The following is a 16,264-nucleotide window of genomic DNA, read 5'->3' as shown; positions in this document are numbered from 1 at the left end:
ATGAAAGCTACAAGATCATATAGTGTCTTAAGCCAATCTCTTTTGAGATATAAAACAGAAAAGCCAGCAGAGAGACAGGAGGATAGCACACCACCAAGAAAGCAGTGCTGGGACCAGAGGGCATCCTTTGGACCCAAGGTTCCTGTGCTGAGATGCTCCCAGACTAAGGAAGACTGATGACAGGGACCTTCATCCAGAGTGACAGAGAAAGCCTTCCCCTGGAGCTGGGACTCTGAATTCAGATGCCTAGCCCACTGGACCATGAGAGAATAAACTTCTCTTTGTTAAAGCTATCCATTTATGGTATTTCTGTAATAGCAGCACGAGATGACCAAGACTGAATTTGGTACCAGGAGTGGGGTGCTACTCTAACAACAAAAAAAAAAAGATACCTAAAATGTAGATGTGGTTTTGAAACTGAATGGATAGAGGACCAGCAGCACCAAAGAACTGGCAGCAGCAGAGAACCAGCAGCAGCAGAACCAGGAGACCAGCATCAGACAGTACTGGAGCTGACCCACAAAGAGAACTGAATGTCTTGGTGCAGAGGGCTTCCTGGAGGAGTGCAGTGCCTCTGGGCACTTATCAGTGGAGCTAGGCTTGCCAACACATGGAGCAAGACAGCTGAGTGCCTTCCGGTAGAAGTTTACTGGCAGAATGGAGTGCCTCCAGGCACTTACCGGTTAAGCTACAGTTTTGGAACACTTGCTCCAGCAGGGCAGATGTGGCCAAGAGGCCTGACAACTCAGAGGCCAAGGAACACAGGAAGCAGAGCTGTCTCAGTCTCATAAGGTATGGCCACAACCTCTGGGGTTTCAAAGCATGGAACCATGGCCTCTGGTGTTTCCAAGGGTGGAGCTGTCACTCAGACAGACTAGGAAAATGGTGCGCCTACAGCCAAGGGCATAGATTTGCTGTCCCAGTGGGCCTGAAAGGGAGAACTGAAGCCCAGAGCTGAGGGGCCTCCACTCAGAATCTGGAGAATGTGGCCAATACCCACAGTCTGAAGGGCAGGGCTATTGTTTAAATGGTCTCGGAGAACAGAAAATTATTTTAAAAGCCTTGAGGATTAATATAATGTGTTCTGCTGACTTGCTTGGTGCCTGTTATCCCTTTTTTTCTCCAGTTTCTCCCATTTGTAATGGAATGTCTAACCTGTGCCTTTTTATACCAAAAAGAATTGGTCGACGTACAACCATTTCAGGAGGTGACATATGATTAGGAACCAATGGTACTGAAGGAAGGAGTCCAAGCTGCACTGAAGTCACTGGCAAAAAACAAGACTCTGGAAACTGACAGAATACCAACTGAGATGTTTCAATAAACGGATGCAGCACTGGAAGTGCTCATTCCTCTATGCCAAGAAATACAGAAAACAGTTACCTCGTCAACTGACCAGAAGAGATCCATATTTATGCCTATTCCCAAGAAAAGTGATTCAACCAAATGCAGAAGTTATCAAACAATATTATTAATATCACATGCAAGTAAAATTTTGCTGAAGATCATTCAAAAGCGGCTGCAGCAGTACATCAACAGGGAACTGTCAAAAATTCAAGCCAGATTTAGAAGGGGACGTGGAACCAGGGATATCACTGCTGATGTCACATGGAACCTAGCTGAAAGCAGAGAATACCAGAAAGATGTTTACCTGTGTTTTACTGACTACGCTAAGGCATTCGACGTGTGGCTCATAACAAATTATGGCTAACACTGCAGAGAATGGGAATTCCAGAACACTTAATTGTGCTCAAGAGGAATCTGTACATAGACCAAGAGGCAAGGTAATATCCTTTCACCATATCTATTCAATCTGTATGCTGAGCAAGTAATTCGAGAAGCCGGACTGACTATTTGAAGAAAAACGGGCATCAGGTTTGGAGGAAGACTCATTAACAACCTGCATTATGCAGGTGACATAACCTTGCTTGCTGAAATTGAAGACAACTTGAAGCACTTATTAACGAAGATCAACGACCATGGCCTTCAGTATGGATTACACTTCAACACAAAGAAAACAAAAATCCTCACAACTGGACCAATAAGCAACATCATGATAAAAGGAGAAAAAACTGAGGTTGTCAAGGGTTTCATTTTACTTGGAGCCACAATCAATACTCACGGAAGCAGCCGTAAAGAAATCAAGACACACTGCATTGGGAAAATCTGCTGCAAAAGATCGCTTTAAAGTGTTGAAAAGCAAAGATATCACCTTGAGGACTAAGGTGGGCCTGTCTCAGGCCATGGTATTTTCAATCGCCTCATATGCATGCAAAAGTTGGACAATGAATAATGAAGAACAAAGAAGAATGGATGCCTTTGAATTCTGGTGCTGGCAAAGAATATTCAATATGCTATAGACTGTCTTGGAGGAAGTACAACCAGAATGCTCCTCAGAAGCAAGGATGGTGAGACTATGTCTCACATATTTTGGACATGTTATTAGGAGGGATCAGTCCCTGGAGAAGGACATCATGCTTGGTAAATTAGAATAGAGGGTTGGGGAAAAAGAGGAAGACTCTCAAGAAGATGGACTGACACAGTGGCTGCAACAATGGGCCCAAGCATAACAACAACTCTGAGGATGGCACAGGACCAGGGAGTGTTTCGTTCTGTTGTGCGTAGGGTTGCTATGAATCGGAACTGCCTGGATGGCACCTAACAACGACAACTTGTGCCTGTTCTGCCACTGTACCTTTGGAAGCAGATAACTTGTATTCTAGATTTCACAGATAAGGAAGAATTTTTGGATTTTGGACTTAGAGTTGATTTAAGACTTTTGGTATATGATGGGGTGAATATGTTTTACATGTGACAAGGATATAAACTTGGGGGGGGGCCAAAGGATGGAATGTCATGGATTGAACTGTGTGTGTGTCCCCAAAATATATGTCAACTTGGCTAGGTCATGATCCCAGTATTGTATGATTGCCTACCATTTTGTTATCTGATGTGATTTCCCTATGTGTTGTAAATCCTATCACTATGATGTAATACGATGGATTAGTGGCAGTTATACTGATGAGGTCTACAAGATTAGACAGTGTCTTAAGCTAATCTCTTTTGAGATATAAAAGAGAGAAGCCAGCAGAGAAACAGGGGGACCTCATACCACCAACAAAGCAGTCCCATGAGCAGAGCGTGTCCTTTGGACCTGAGGTTCCTGCACTGAGATGCTCTCAGAAGAAGAGAAGACTGATGCATAGTAAGGACCTTCCTCCAGAGCCCACAGAGAGAGAAAGCCTTCCCCTGGAGCCAGTACCCTGAATGTGGACTTCTAACCTACTGGAACGTGAGAGAATAAACTTCTCTTTGTTAAAGTCATCCAGTTGTGGTATTTCTGTTACAGCAGCACTAGGTGACCAAAACAAAATTTCACAACTTCACTAAAAATATACAACCAAATTAAGAGAGTAAGGTTTTTCATCAATTAGCATGGAAATAATTTTTAGACCTCAAGAGGAAGATGGAAAAGTAGTCTTCTAATAGATAACCATGTATCTATAAAAATTCGAAATCCTCCTATTCTATAGCCCAAAAATATTAATCATAGGTGTATAATCCAGAGCAGTGATTCTTAAACTTAGCGAGCATCATGTGGAGGGCTTTTTAAAACAGATTTTCGGTCTGCGCCCCCAGAGCTTCTCTTCCAGAAGACTTGGGAGAAGTCTGACAATCTACGTTTCAAACAGGTTCCCAGATGCCCCAATGCTGTTGGGTCAAGGGAGCTCACTTTGAGAAGGACTGCTCTAGAATCTAAACTTGCATATGTACGGAGAGAGAATGACAAGGATGCTCACAGTAGCATTATTTACATTACTGAAAAACAGAAATTACCTAAGTACCTATCAGTAAAAGAATATAGTATATAAAACACAGTTTTACCATACAAAGGAATACTATATAGCATTGAAAGGAATATACTACATATGGATAGATGTCAAACTATTGATGAATTGGGAAAAAACGTTTATCATGTATAGGTAATTACTGACTTACGGCAAGGTTCCGTTCCAACAACTCCATCATAACTGAGTTCTAATATTAAGTCAAATACCTCTTTTTTCACTTTTCAGTATTCATGCCTTTTATTTTCAGTATCTTTGCAAATCCCATCTTAATTTGTCTTTGGGAGTTGGAAACATTACATATAAACTTACAGATATATTTTAACATTGTATGTAGTACATGAAACTCTGGTGGCATAGTAGTTAAGTGCTACGGCTGCTACTCAAGAGGTCGGCAGTTCAAATCCACCAGGCGCTCCTTGGAAACTCTATGGGGCAGTTCTACTCTGTCCCGTAGAGTCGCTATGAGTCGGAATCGACTCGACGGCAGTGGGGCAGGTTTTATGTAGTACACATTACTAATAATAAGATGTACGAAAAAAACAACAGACGGTCGTAAGTGTGGTTTGCCATAGCTCGCGTATGTTGTAAATTGGGGATTACTTTTAAAAAAAAACACTCAAAACAATATGCAGTATCATGCAACTATGTATTTTTTACAATGTACACAGGTAAAATGAAAAGACCAGTAGATGAAAGATGAAAATCTGGAACTAAACCGTAGAGCAAGAAGAGAAAGCCTCTCAGTAAGAGACATCGGAAGCTAACAGAAGAGACTTCCCAGAAGACAGCAGTGTAATATTTCAAAAGTGCTGTCTTGACCCAGTTTTGAGAACATGGCTAAAAACCTCTCAGTTCTTCTTTGTAGGCAGTATGGACAGTACACACCCCAACTACTTCCCTTAGACTCTAGCATTGCTGGGCTACAACACAGAAGCAGCTTACCTCCCAAGAGTGGATACTTCTTTGGGCCTGTAGAATTATTCAAATCCCAAAGGAGCCTGCAAAAACTAGCTAACCCCACACTGCTGGCCAAGAAAGAGCTGCCCTCCTATGACACCAATTGTTCTTGCCCTGTCCCTATGTGTAATCCCTGGTGTGACCCTGCACGGCAGCCTTTTCTCATTTGGAGCTACAGGTAAAAAAAAGAGTTCTGGAGGGCGGGGCCAAGATGGCGGAATAAAGAGACGTTTCCAGGAAGCCCTCTTAAAACAAAGACCTGAAAAAACAAGTGAAACGAGTGTATTTATGACAAGCTAGAAGCCCTGATATTCAGAGGTAAAGTTAGAAAACGAACAGAGCTGCAGGGGGAGGAAGAGAAGTTCAGAAGCAGAAAGGACTTACCGGACCTGAATCACTAGGAGCCCTCAGGCACCATTCCCAGGCGTGGCTGTGGCAGGGTGGTACTAACACTCGGCCGCAGTTTTCTCAGACAGAAGCAGCCAGCCATACAGACTATTCACACCTCTGGAACCAGAGAAGAATGGCACTCTCGGCAAAACCTAAGTACTTGTGTATATTTTACCACACCCCCTGCCCCCAAGCTGGCTTCAGTGGCTGTTGATTTCCCTGGGCCCGAGACAGGCCCATCTGAGCACCCTGAGTCATCCTCCCGGCCTTAGAGAAGGAAATAATTTGCCAGCTCCACTAACCTGGGGCGCTCAGGACAGAAGCAGCTACTGTCCAGGCATAAACAGTACACGAACTCTGAGTACCTTTCCCCCTGCATGGACCTGTGTGGGCCTATTTCAGGAGAATAGGCCCTTGTTGGCAGACTACAACTGTTTCAGCTGTGCGACAGAGAGGTGCATGTTTGATATTGATACCGCTTTGCCTATTAAACATGGTCCTCACCTACCAACATCATGGGCCTAAAGACTAGAGGCTCCACTCAGGTCACCCAGCCAAGCGCAACAGGGGTCCAAAGATAAATTGTACCTCCCAGTCCTTACAACCAAAAACATTGGGTGCCCATGGTTCATGTGCAGAACCCACCCACCTGTACACTCTAGGGAAGGGGGATGCGCTTTCCTGAGAGACACTTGGGGGACAATACTCAGCCCCCTGCCTTGTTCAGAGGGTGACCCCCTGCTGCAACGAGATACCGGTACCTACTCCAATCATCCCTGCGACTCTAAGACTACAGGACAGAGCCTGGACCACACACTTCATAAGCAGCTCCCTGGACAGCTAAACTGAATCCATCCAAGAAAAGCATATGGACTCCTAGACTGATATACCTGAAACAGCTCTAGCCATCTGGGGACGGGATGTCAGAGCTTCAAAGGTGAAAATAATCAAGCTACCTCACTCAAGCAACCCATTTGGGCATACCAAAACAAAGTATGAAACTAGAATAATAATACAGTAAGTAAACAAAAAATAAACTAATACAATACCTTATGGCTTGGAGACTACAGTCAGTATCAAATCACATAAAGAAACAGACCATGATCACTTCAACAAGCTCTCAAAACAAAAAATGAAGGGACCTTCTAGATCAAAGTGACTTACTGGAATTACCAGAGGCTGAATACAAAAGATTAATATACAGAACCCTTCAAGACATCAGGAAGAAAATCAAACAATATGCAAGACAAGCCAAGAAACACACAGATAAAGTAGTTGAAGAAATTAAAAAGGTTATTCAGGAACACAACAAAAAACTTCATAAGCTGGAAAAATCCATACAGAGACAAAAAGGTTATTCAGGAACATAACAAAAAACTTCATAAGCTGGAAAAATCTATAGAAAGACAGCAATCAGAAATTCAGATGATTAACAGTAAAATTACAGAAGTAGACAACTCACTAGCAAGTCAGAGGAGCAGAACTGAGCAAGTGGAAGGCAGAATTGGTGAGCTTGAACGTAAAGCACTTGGCACTAACACATTTCAAGAAAAATCAGATAAAAGAATTTTTAAAAAATGAAGAAAACTTAAGAATCATGTAAAACTCTTTCAAGAGAAATAACCTACGAGTGATTGGAGTACAAGAACAGGGAGGGGTAACAGAAAATACACAGAGAATTGTTGAAGACTTGTTGGCAGAAACTTCCCTGATTATCATGAATGATAAGCAGATATCCATTGAACTCCACATAAGATAGATTTTAAAAGAAAGTCACCAAGACATATTATAATCAAACTTCCCAAAAAAAAAAAAAAGATAAGAGAATTTTAAGAACACCTAAGGATAAACAAAAAGTCACCTACAAAGAAGAGTCAGTAAGATTACGCTCGGACTACTCGGCAGAAACCACGCAGGCAAAAAGGCAATGGGAGGACTTACATAAAACATTGAAAGAAAAAAATTGCCAGCCAAGAATCATATATCCAGCAAAACTGTCTCTCAAATATAAAGGTGAAATTAGGACATTTCCAGATAAACAGAAGTTCAGGGAATTCGTAAAAACCAAACCAAAATTACAAGAAATACTAAAAGGAGTTTCTTCGTTAGAAGATCAATAATATCAGGCATCAACACAAGACCAGAACACTTGACAGGGCAATCAGATGTCAGTCAAGACAGGGAAATTGCAAAAATAAATCAAGATAAAAAAAGGCTGAAACCAGGGAAACAGTGGTGTTATTATGTAAAAGAAGACAACATTAAAACAATAAAGAGGGACTAAGAAATGTAGTCATAGATCTTCATATGGAGAGGAAGGCAAGGCAATATAAAGAAATAAAACTTAGGTTTAGATTTAGAAAACTAGGGGTAAATATTAAGGTAACCACAAAGGAGACAAACTATCCTGCATATCAAAATAAAATACAATAAAAAAATAGACTCAGCAGAAACAAAATCAACAACAATGAAGAAGAGAAAAGACAGTATATAAACTACTCCGCACACAAAAATATTAAGTGGGAAAAAGAAACTGTCTACAGTACACAAAAAAAAGACATCAAAATAATGGCACTAAATGGATAAAAAAAAAAAAAAAAATACCTATCCATAATTACGCTGAATGTAAATGGACTAGATGCACCAATAAAGACAGACAATGGCAGAATGGATTAAAAAACATGATCCGTCAATACGCTGCCTACAAAAGAAAACACCTTAGACTTAGAGACACAAACAAACTAAAACTCAAAGTATGAAAAGATATATCAAGCAAACAACAATCGAAAAAGGACAGGAGTGGCAATGTTAATTTCTGACAAAATAGACTTTAAAGTAAAATCCACCACAAAGAATAAAGAAAGACACTATATAATGATTAAAGTGACAATATACCATGGTGATACAACCATATTAAATATTTATACACCCAATGATAGGACTGCAAGATACATAAAACAAACTCTAACAGCACTGAAAAGTGAGATGGACAGCACTACAATTACAGTAGGAGACTTCAACACACCACTTTTGGTGAAGAACAGAACATCCAGAAAGAAACTCAATAAAGACATGGAACATCTAGTTGCCACTATCAACCAACTTGACCTTATAAACATACACACAACACTCTACCCAAGAGCAACCAACTATACTTTCTTTTCTAGTGTACATGGAACATTCTCTAGCACAGACCACATATCAGGTCATAAAGCAAACCTTAGCAGAATCCAAAACATTGAAATATTACAAAGCATCTTCTCTGACCATAAGGTCATAAAGTAAAAATCAATAACAGACAAAGCAGGGAAAAGAAATCAAACACTTGGAAACTGAACAATGCCCTGCTCAAAAAAGACTGGGTTATAGAAGACATTAACAATGGAATAAAGAAATTCATAGAATCCAAAGAGAATAAAACACTTCCTATCAGAATCTTTGCGACACAGTGAAAGCAGTGCTCAGAGGTCGATTTATATCAATAAATGCACACATACAAAAAGAAGAAAGGGCCAAAATCAAAGAATTATCCCTACAACTTGAACAAATAGAGAGACACCAACAAAAGACACCCTCAGGCACCAGAAGAAAGCAAAGAATTTAATTACAGCAGAATTAAATCAAATAGAAAACAGAAAAACAATTGAAAGTGTTAACAAGACCAAAAGCTGGTTCTTTGAAAGAATCAACAAAACTGATAAATCATTAGCGAAACAGACAAAAGAAAACAGGTGAGGAAGCAAATAACCTGATTAACAAATGAGATGGGCAGTATTACATCAAACCCAGAAGAAATTAAAAGAATCATATCAGATCACTATGAAAAACTGTACTCTAACAAATTTGAAAACCTAGAATAAATGGATGAATTCCTAAAAACACACTACTTACCTCAACTACACAAACAGATGTAGAACAACTAAACAGACCCATAGCAAAAGAAGAAATTGGAAAGGTAATCAAAAAACTCCCAACAAAAAAAAGCCCTGGCTTCACTGCAGAGTTCTACCAAATATTCAGAGAAGAGTTAACAACACTACTTCTAAAGGTATTTCAGAGTATAGAAAAAGACAGAATACTCCCAAACTCATTCTCTGAAGCCAGCATATCCCTGATACCAAAACCAGGTAAAGACATATCCCTCATGAACTTAGATGCAAAAATCCTCAACAAAATTCTAGCCAATAGAATTCAACAACCTATCAAAAAAATAACTCACCATGCCCAAGTGGGATTCATACCAGGTATGCAGGGAGGGTTCAACATTAGAAAAACAGTTAATGTAATCCATCATAAAAATAAAACAACAGACAAGAATCACATGATTTTATGAATTGATGCAGAAAAGGAATATGACAAAGTTCAACCATTCATGATAAAAACTCTCAGCATAATAAGAATAGAAGGAAAATTCCTCAGCATAATAAAGGGCATTTATACAAAGCCAATAGCCATGATCATCCTAAAGAACAGAGTCTGAAAGCATTCCCCTTGAGATCGGGAACCAGGCAAGGATGCCCTTTATCACCACTCTTATTCAACATTGTGCTGGAAGTCCTAGCCAGAGCAATTAGGCTACATAAAGAAATGAAGGGCATCCAGATTGGTAACGAAGATGAAAAAGTATCTCTATTTGCAGATGACATTATCTTATATACAGAAAACCCTAAGAATCCTCAAGAAAACTACTGAAACTAATAGAAGAGTTCAGCAGATTATCAGGATACGAGATAAACATACAAAAATCAGTTGGATTCCTCTACACCAACAAAAAGAACATTGAACAGGAAATCACCAAATCAACACCATTTACAGTAGCCCTCAAGAAGATAAAATACTTAGGAAAAAATCTTACTACAGATGTAAAAGACTTACACAAAGAAAACTACAAAACACTGCTGCAAGAAACCAAAAGAGGCCTACATAAATGTAAAAGCATACTGTGCTCATGGATAGGAAGACTTAACATTGTAAAGATTTTTATTCTACCAAAAGCAATCTATAGATTTAATGCAATTCCGATCCAAATTCCAAGAGCATTTTTTAATGAGATGGAGAAACAAATCACCAACTTCATATGGAAGGGAAAGAGGCCACAGAGAAGTAAAGCATTACTGAAAAAGAAGAACAAAGTAGGAGGCCTCACTCTACCTGATTTTAGAACCTATTATACCGCCACAGTAGCCAAAACAGCCTGTACTGGTACATCAACAGGCACATAGACCAATGGAACAGAATTGAGAATCCAGATATATATCCACCCACATATGAGCACCTGATATTTGACAAAGGCCCAAAGTCAGTTAAATGTGGAAAAGACAGTCTTTTTAACAAATGGTGCTGGCATAACTGGATATCCATCTGCAAAGAAATGAAACAAGGCCCATACCTCACACTATGCACAAAAACAAACTCAAAATGGATTAAAGACCTAAACATAAAACCTAAAACAATAAAGATCATGGAAGAAAAAATAGGGACAATGCTAGGAGCCTTAATGCATGGCCTAAACAGTATACAAGTCAACAATGAAGAAGAGAAACTAGGTAACTGCAAGCTCCTAAAATTCAAACACCTATGCTCATTCCAAGACTTTCCCAAAAGAGTAAAACAATTACCTACAGATTGGGAAAAAGTTTTTAGCTATGACATTTCTGATCAGCGCCTGATCTCTAAAATCTACATGATACTGCAAAAAGACAACCCAATTAAAAAATGGGCAAAAGATATGAACAGGCACTTCACTAAAGAAGACATTCAGGTAGATAACAGATACATGAGGAAATGCTCACAATCACTAGCCATTAGAGAAATGTAAATCAAAACTACAATGAGATTTCATCTCACTCCAACAAGGTTGGCATTAATCAAAAAAACACAAAATAATAAATGTTGGAGAGGCTGTAGAGAGACTGGAACACTTATACACTGCTGGTGGGAATGTCAAAAGGTACAGCCACTTTGGAAATCACTTTGGCACTTCCTTAAAAAGCTAGAAATAGAGAAGTACCATAGGGTCCAGCAATCCCACTCCTTGGAATATATCCTAGAGAAATAAGAGCCTTTACACGAACAGATATATGCACACCCATGTTTATTGCAGCACTGTTTACAATAGCAAAAAGATGGAAGCAACCAAGGTGCCCATCAATGGATGAATGGATAAATAAATTATGGTATATTTACAAAATGGAATACTACGCATTGATAAAGAACAGTGAGGAATCTGTGAAACATTTCATAACATGGAGGAATCTGGAAGACATTATGCTGAATGAAATTAGTCAGCTGCAAAAGGACAAGTATTGTAGAAGACCACTATCATAAGAACTCCAGAAATAGTTTAAACAGAGAAGAAAATATTCTTTGATGGTTAGGAAACAGAGGAGCGAGGGAGGGAGGGACGGAGTATTCACTAATTAGAGAGTAGATAAGAACTATTTTAGGTGAAGGGAAAGACTACACACAATACAGGAGAGGTCAGCACAACTAGACTAAATTAAAAGCAAAGACGTTTCCTGAATAAACTGAATGCTTTGAAGACCAGCGTAGCAGGAGCAGGGGTTTGTGGACCATGGTTTAAGGGGACATCTAAGGCAACTGGCATAATAAAATCTATTAAGAAAACATTCTGCATCCCACTTTGGAGAGTGGCATCCGGGGTCTTAAATGCTAGCAAGCGGCCATCTAAGATTCATCAATTGGACTCAACCCACCTGGACCAAAGCAGGATGAAGAACACCAAGGACACAAGGTAATTCTGAGCCCAAGAGACAGAAAGGGCCACATAAACCAGAGACTACACCAGCCTGGGACCAGAAGAACTAGATGGTGCCCTGCTACAACTGATGACTGCCCTGACAGAGAACGTAAAAGAGAACCCCTCAGGAGGCAGGAGATCTGTGGGATGCAGACCCCAAATTCTCGTAAAAAGACCGGACTTGATGGTCTGACTGAGACTAAAAGGACCCCCGAGGTCATGGTCTCCAGACCTTCTGTTAGCCCAAGACAGGAACCATTCCCAAAGCTAACTCTTCAGACAGGGATTGGACTAACAATGGGATAGAGAATGATACTGGTGAAGAATGAGCTTCTTGAATTAAGTAGACACATGAGACTATTTTGGCCTCTCCTGTCTGGAGGGGAGATGAGATGTCAGAGGGGGTCAGCAGCTGGCCGAATGGACATGAAAAAAGAGACTGGATGGAAGGTGTGTGCTGTCTCATTAGAGGGAGAACAATTTAGGAGTGTATAGCAATGTGTATATAAATTTTTGTATCAGAGACCGACTTGATTTGTTAACTTTCACTTAAAGCACAATTAAAAAAAAAAAATTTGGTCTCTCATATATCCTAGTATCTCTGCATCGTGTCTACTAACCAAAAAACCTATAATGCTACCTAATACCTTACCATCATAAAACAAGGAATCAGTAGCATAATACAGTAGTTGTTCAAGAAAAGCAACTACAGTTAAGTTACTGTAGGTACCTGGATAGATTCCAAGACAGTATGCTATGGAGTGACACGTGACTGGGAAGATCAGAAGCATTTACCAGAGAATTTAACTTTGAATTGTCTGCTGCATAACCCATATAAAATAGACTGGCTAAGACAAACAGTTGTGAAAATTTTTCATTACGGGTTTACAGACCATTCACTTCTCTCAACATTCTAAGCTTTATCCCAGGACTAAGTGAGACCATCAGAAAGCTGACTACTTAACCATATCTCAAACCTTTCCACTCCCCCTGATGAACAGTTTGAAGAAAACATGCCACATTTGTTTCAGAGTTGTCACTGTGTGTCCCTATGTTAAGACCAAAAAAACATCTCTTTCAGGAAGTCTTTATGTCCTCAGAGGAATCAATCTGTTCATTCCCCCTTTCTGATATGGATGTTGGAAACACCAGAGAAATAGCTGCAGCTTAACTTACTAATTCTAGGATCATATTATAGTGAGTATACATTTTCTGTGACATTAGATTTTTATTTATCACTAATTTGCCATCTTAACATATGGAATGTTACAAATCTCACAAAGCACACGGTAAAATAAAGGGAATGACTAACCAACAGCTTACCTGGAATTTGCTCATTTTCTACTGCTCTTGGGGAAATGTAGATGGCTGGGTTGGAAGAAGAAGGAGGTTAGTACCCACTAAAATGCTCCCTGTGGGAGAACGTCTCTTCCACGCTTGAGAAGGGGCAAGAAGATGTTGAATGACTACATCCACCTAATATGACTCTAAAGTAACTCTCAGGCACAAAAGTTTCCACTGGGTGAGTGTAAGCATTAGCTTCCTAAAGATTTTTTAAGTTTAAATCCCCCTTGGTGTTCACAAAAATTTTTAAATGACAGAATTGGTTACACACATAGTAATACACCTAACGAAGAAACATTAACTCTTCATGAAAACTGATATAAAAACTCAGGGCTATTCTGTTTAGTCGACTGTCTGACTTATCTTGCTAACTCTGGTGACACCACAGAAAGCTCTAAAAAGCAGTGCTTTAAAGAAAGGTCCATGTTTTAACTTATCTAATTTTGTCACCATCTCTTTATAAAGGTCTTTTACAAGGAACCTGCTTTGACTCAGCATGGAAAAATACACAATACTGACTTGGCAGTCAGGAGACCTGATTTGTAGTCTATACCACTAACATACTGCAATCTTGAAGAAGTCACTAACCTTCAGAAACAGTTTTTTTTTTTTTTCTTTCTTTTAAATGAGACAGATACAGGGAACTCCTTAAGTTCCTTCCTGAATGCTGAGGCAAGTCAGGATAGGGGAACATCAGCATATACCACACAGTGATGGGCACTACTAGAGGAGAGCAATACCGAATCTAGAAAGGATAAAGAACCCAGGGAACAGAGATGGCCTGGAGTAACAATCCAACCTACTGTGGCAGGCCAGCAAGCAATTCCTCCCAGAACATTCCTCACAGGCACGCGCACAAAAAGCACCGCCCCTTTCCCCGCGCACCCGCAGCCTCACGGGTTGGGCCTCCTGGACCGCGCTGACCGCTCAGTGCAGGGACTGGGCACGTGAGGAGCCCGAAAGCCCGCGTTCCCACGCCCCACCCTGGCCCCTTCTGCTGACAGGGGCGCTCCCGCCCCTTCAACCTCGCGGGCTCCCCAGGCGCTAGGGGCCAGACGGGGTCTTGGGGCCTCCTGCCGACCGCCGGGCTACCGCCGCCTCTGGCCCTCGCCCAGCTTCCCGGTGCTGACCCGCCGCTCCCTCGTCGTGTTGCCCTGGACCCAGGAGAGCGCATGGGCTCCGTGCTCGACGAACCGGCTCCCAGGCGAGGCCGGTTGGAAACAGGACTAGAAAGCGGTAGCGCACCGAGGTAGAAGGCGGGATAAGGCATGCGCAGAAGACCCGCACGCCGAGTGCCCCCCAAACGTCAAAACTACATTTCCCTGGAGGCTCCGCGACCAGCCCTTAATGTTTCTTACCACTTCGGCGGGAGTCGGGGGTCTGAGGAGGTCCCTTTAAGCAATCCGGAGCCCTTGCTCCGCCCCCCGCCAGAGGCTCTCCAAAAGTTAATGATTGCAGCTAGTGCATATGTTCGGTCGCTGTGCAGTGTAGACACGCGTCTGTCAAGGGAAGGAGACTGCGCGTCAACTTCGCTCTTTAAATACTAGGAAATTCTAGCTGAAAATGAAAGAATAATATTTGAGGCCATCAGCGATTCTGTCAGGAAAAAAAGAGGCGAGGCAAGAAAACTAGTTCATAATCGCAAAGCAATTAGCGAAAACTGTAAATCAGAAACTATACACAATTCAAAAGAAAAGAATATCGCACATATTATTTCCTCTGTGACACTAAAAGTATTCGAAAAATGGATATATAGCCTTTCATAGATATACTCAATATTCTTTCACAAATCTTCAATAAGAATCTCAAGTTTTTGTATGCATTTTTTCTCTTTGACTTTTAATATATTGTGTACTTTATGAAACATTCTAAACTTCGTCCAGAATAAACCAAAACCTAAATTAACAGGAAACTTTTTAAGAAGGAGAGTAATATCTAAGAAATATCAGCATGTATTATATTGCTCTCTTATTCAAAATACTTTGGCAACTGCTTCATCAAAAAAAAATCATCAAAGTGCCCCCAAAACCCACTACAGTCTGGTCGATTGCGACTCATAGCGACCCTATAGGACAGAGTAGAACTGCCCGGTAGGGTTTCCAAGGCTATAAATCTTTGTGTAACTAGACTGCCACATCTTTCTTCTGCAGAGCAACTAGCTGGTGGGTTTGAACTGAACTGCCTTTCCTTAACTGAGCACTTTGACTGCTGCATCACCCGGTCCCCTCATCAGAGTACAAACCCATGATTAACAGTATTTTTTTAATTAAATAAGCTCAAGAAGAAAAGTGGAAGCTTCCACACTTCCTAAAGACTAGCCTTTATCTTCTATCAGATTCTACTAGCCCAGCAAGTCCCAAGACCAGCCCAGATTCAGAAGGATGGAAAATAGAACCCACTGCATGATGACTAGAGGCATGATGGAAAGAATTGATAGTGCTCACCTTTAAATTTAATTATCATTTTTTTAATTTTTAAATTTAATCTGTCATATTGTATTACAGAAAAAACTAAACATCAGTTCCTGTTTTTAAAAAAAATTCAAAGCAAATAAACCAGGAAATCATAATTTTCCTGTTTGAAAGAAAAGATTTTTTTTTTAATTTTTTTTATTGAACTTAAGATGAATGTTTACAGAATAAACTACTTTCTCATTAACAGCACACACATTCTTCTATGACATTGATTAACAACCCCACGACACATCAACGTTCACCCTTCTCAACCTTGGGTTTCCTATTACCAGCTTTCCTGTCCCCTCCTCCCTTCTAGTCCTTGCCCCAGGGCTGGTGTGCCCCTTTAGTCTTGTTTTGTTTTATGGGCCTGTCCAATCTTTGGCTGAAGGGTGAACCTCAGAAGTGATCTCATTACTGAGCTGAAAGGGTGTCTGGGGGCCATACTCTCAGGGTTTCTTCTTGCAATTCTGCTCTTTGTAGAAAAGACGTACTGGTTACCTTATAAG

At 40.6% G+C, this 16,264-nt stretch overlaps 1 protein-coding gene across 1 annotated transcript in view; it reads right to left on the bottom strand.

The window, feature by feature from the left end:
• ZNF33B (zinc finger protein 33B) overlaps positions 1 to 16,054 on the bottom strand; it is an 82,700-nt gene extending 66,646 nt beyond the window's left edge. The window contains exons 1-2 of the mRNA XM_023558561.2: positions 14,433 to 16,054; positions 13,282 to 13,326 (exon numbers count right to left, since the gene is read on the bottom strand). Of these exons, the coding sequence (XP_023414329.1) occupies positions 13,282 to 13,296 (15 nt within the window). The 5' untranslated portion in view covers positions 13,297 to 13,326; positions 14,433 to 16,054. The remainder of the gene's footprint in view (positions 1 to 13,281; positions 13,327 to 14,432) is intronic.
• Between the last annotated feature and the right edge of the window lie 210 nt (positions 16,055 to 16,264).

Source organism: Loxodonta africana, chromosome 8, assembly GCF_030014295.1.
Source record: "Loxodonta africana isolate mLoxAfr1 chromosome 8, mLoxAfr1.hap2, whole genome shotgun sequence".
In the NCBI taxonomy this organism is placed as follows: domain Eukaryota; kingdom Metazoa; phylum Chordata; class Mammalia; order Proboscidea; family Elephantidae; genus Loxodonta; species Loxodonta africana.
The sequence above is the reverse complement of the archived record's forward strand: the minus strand, read 5'-3'. Positions and strand labels throughout refer to the sequence as shown.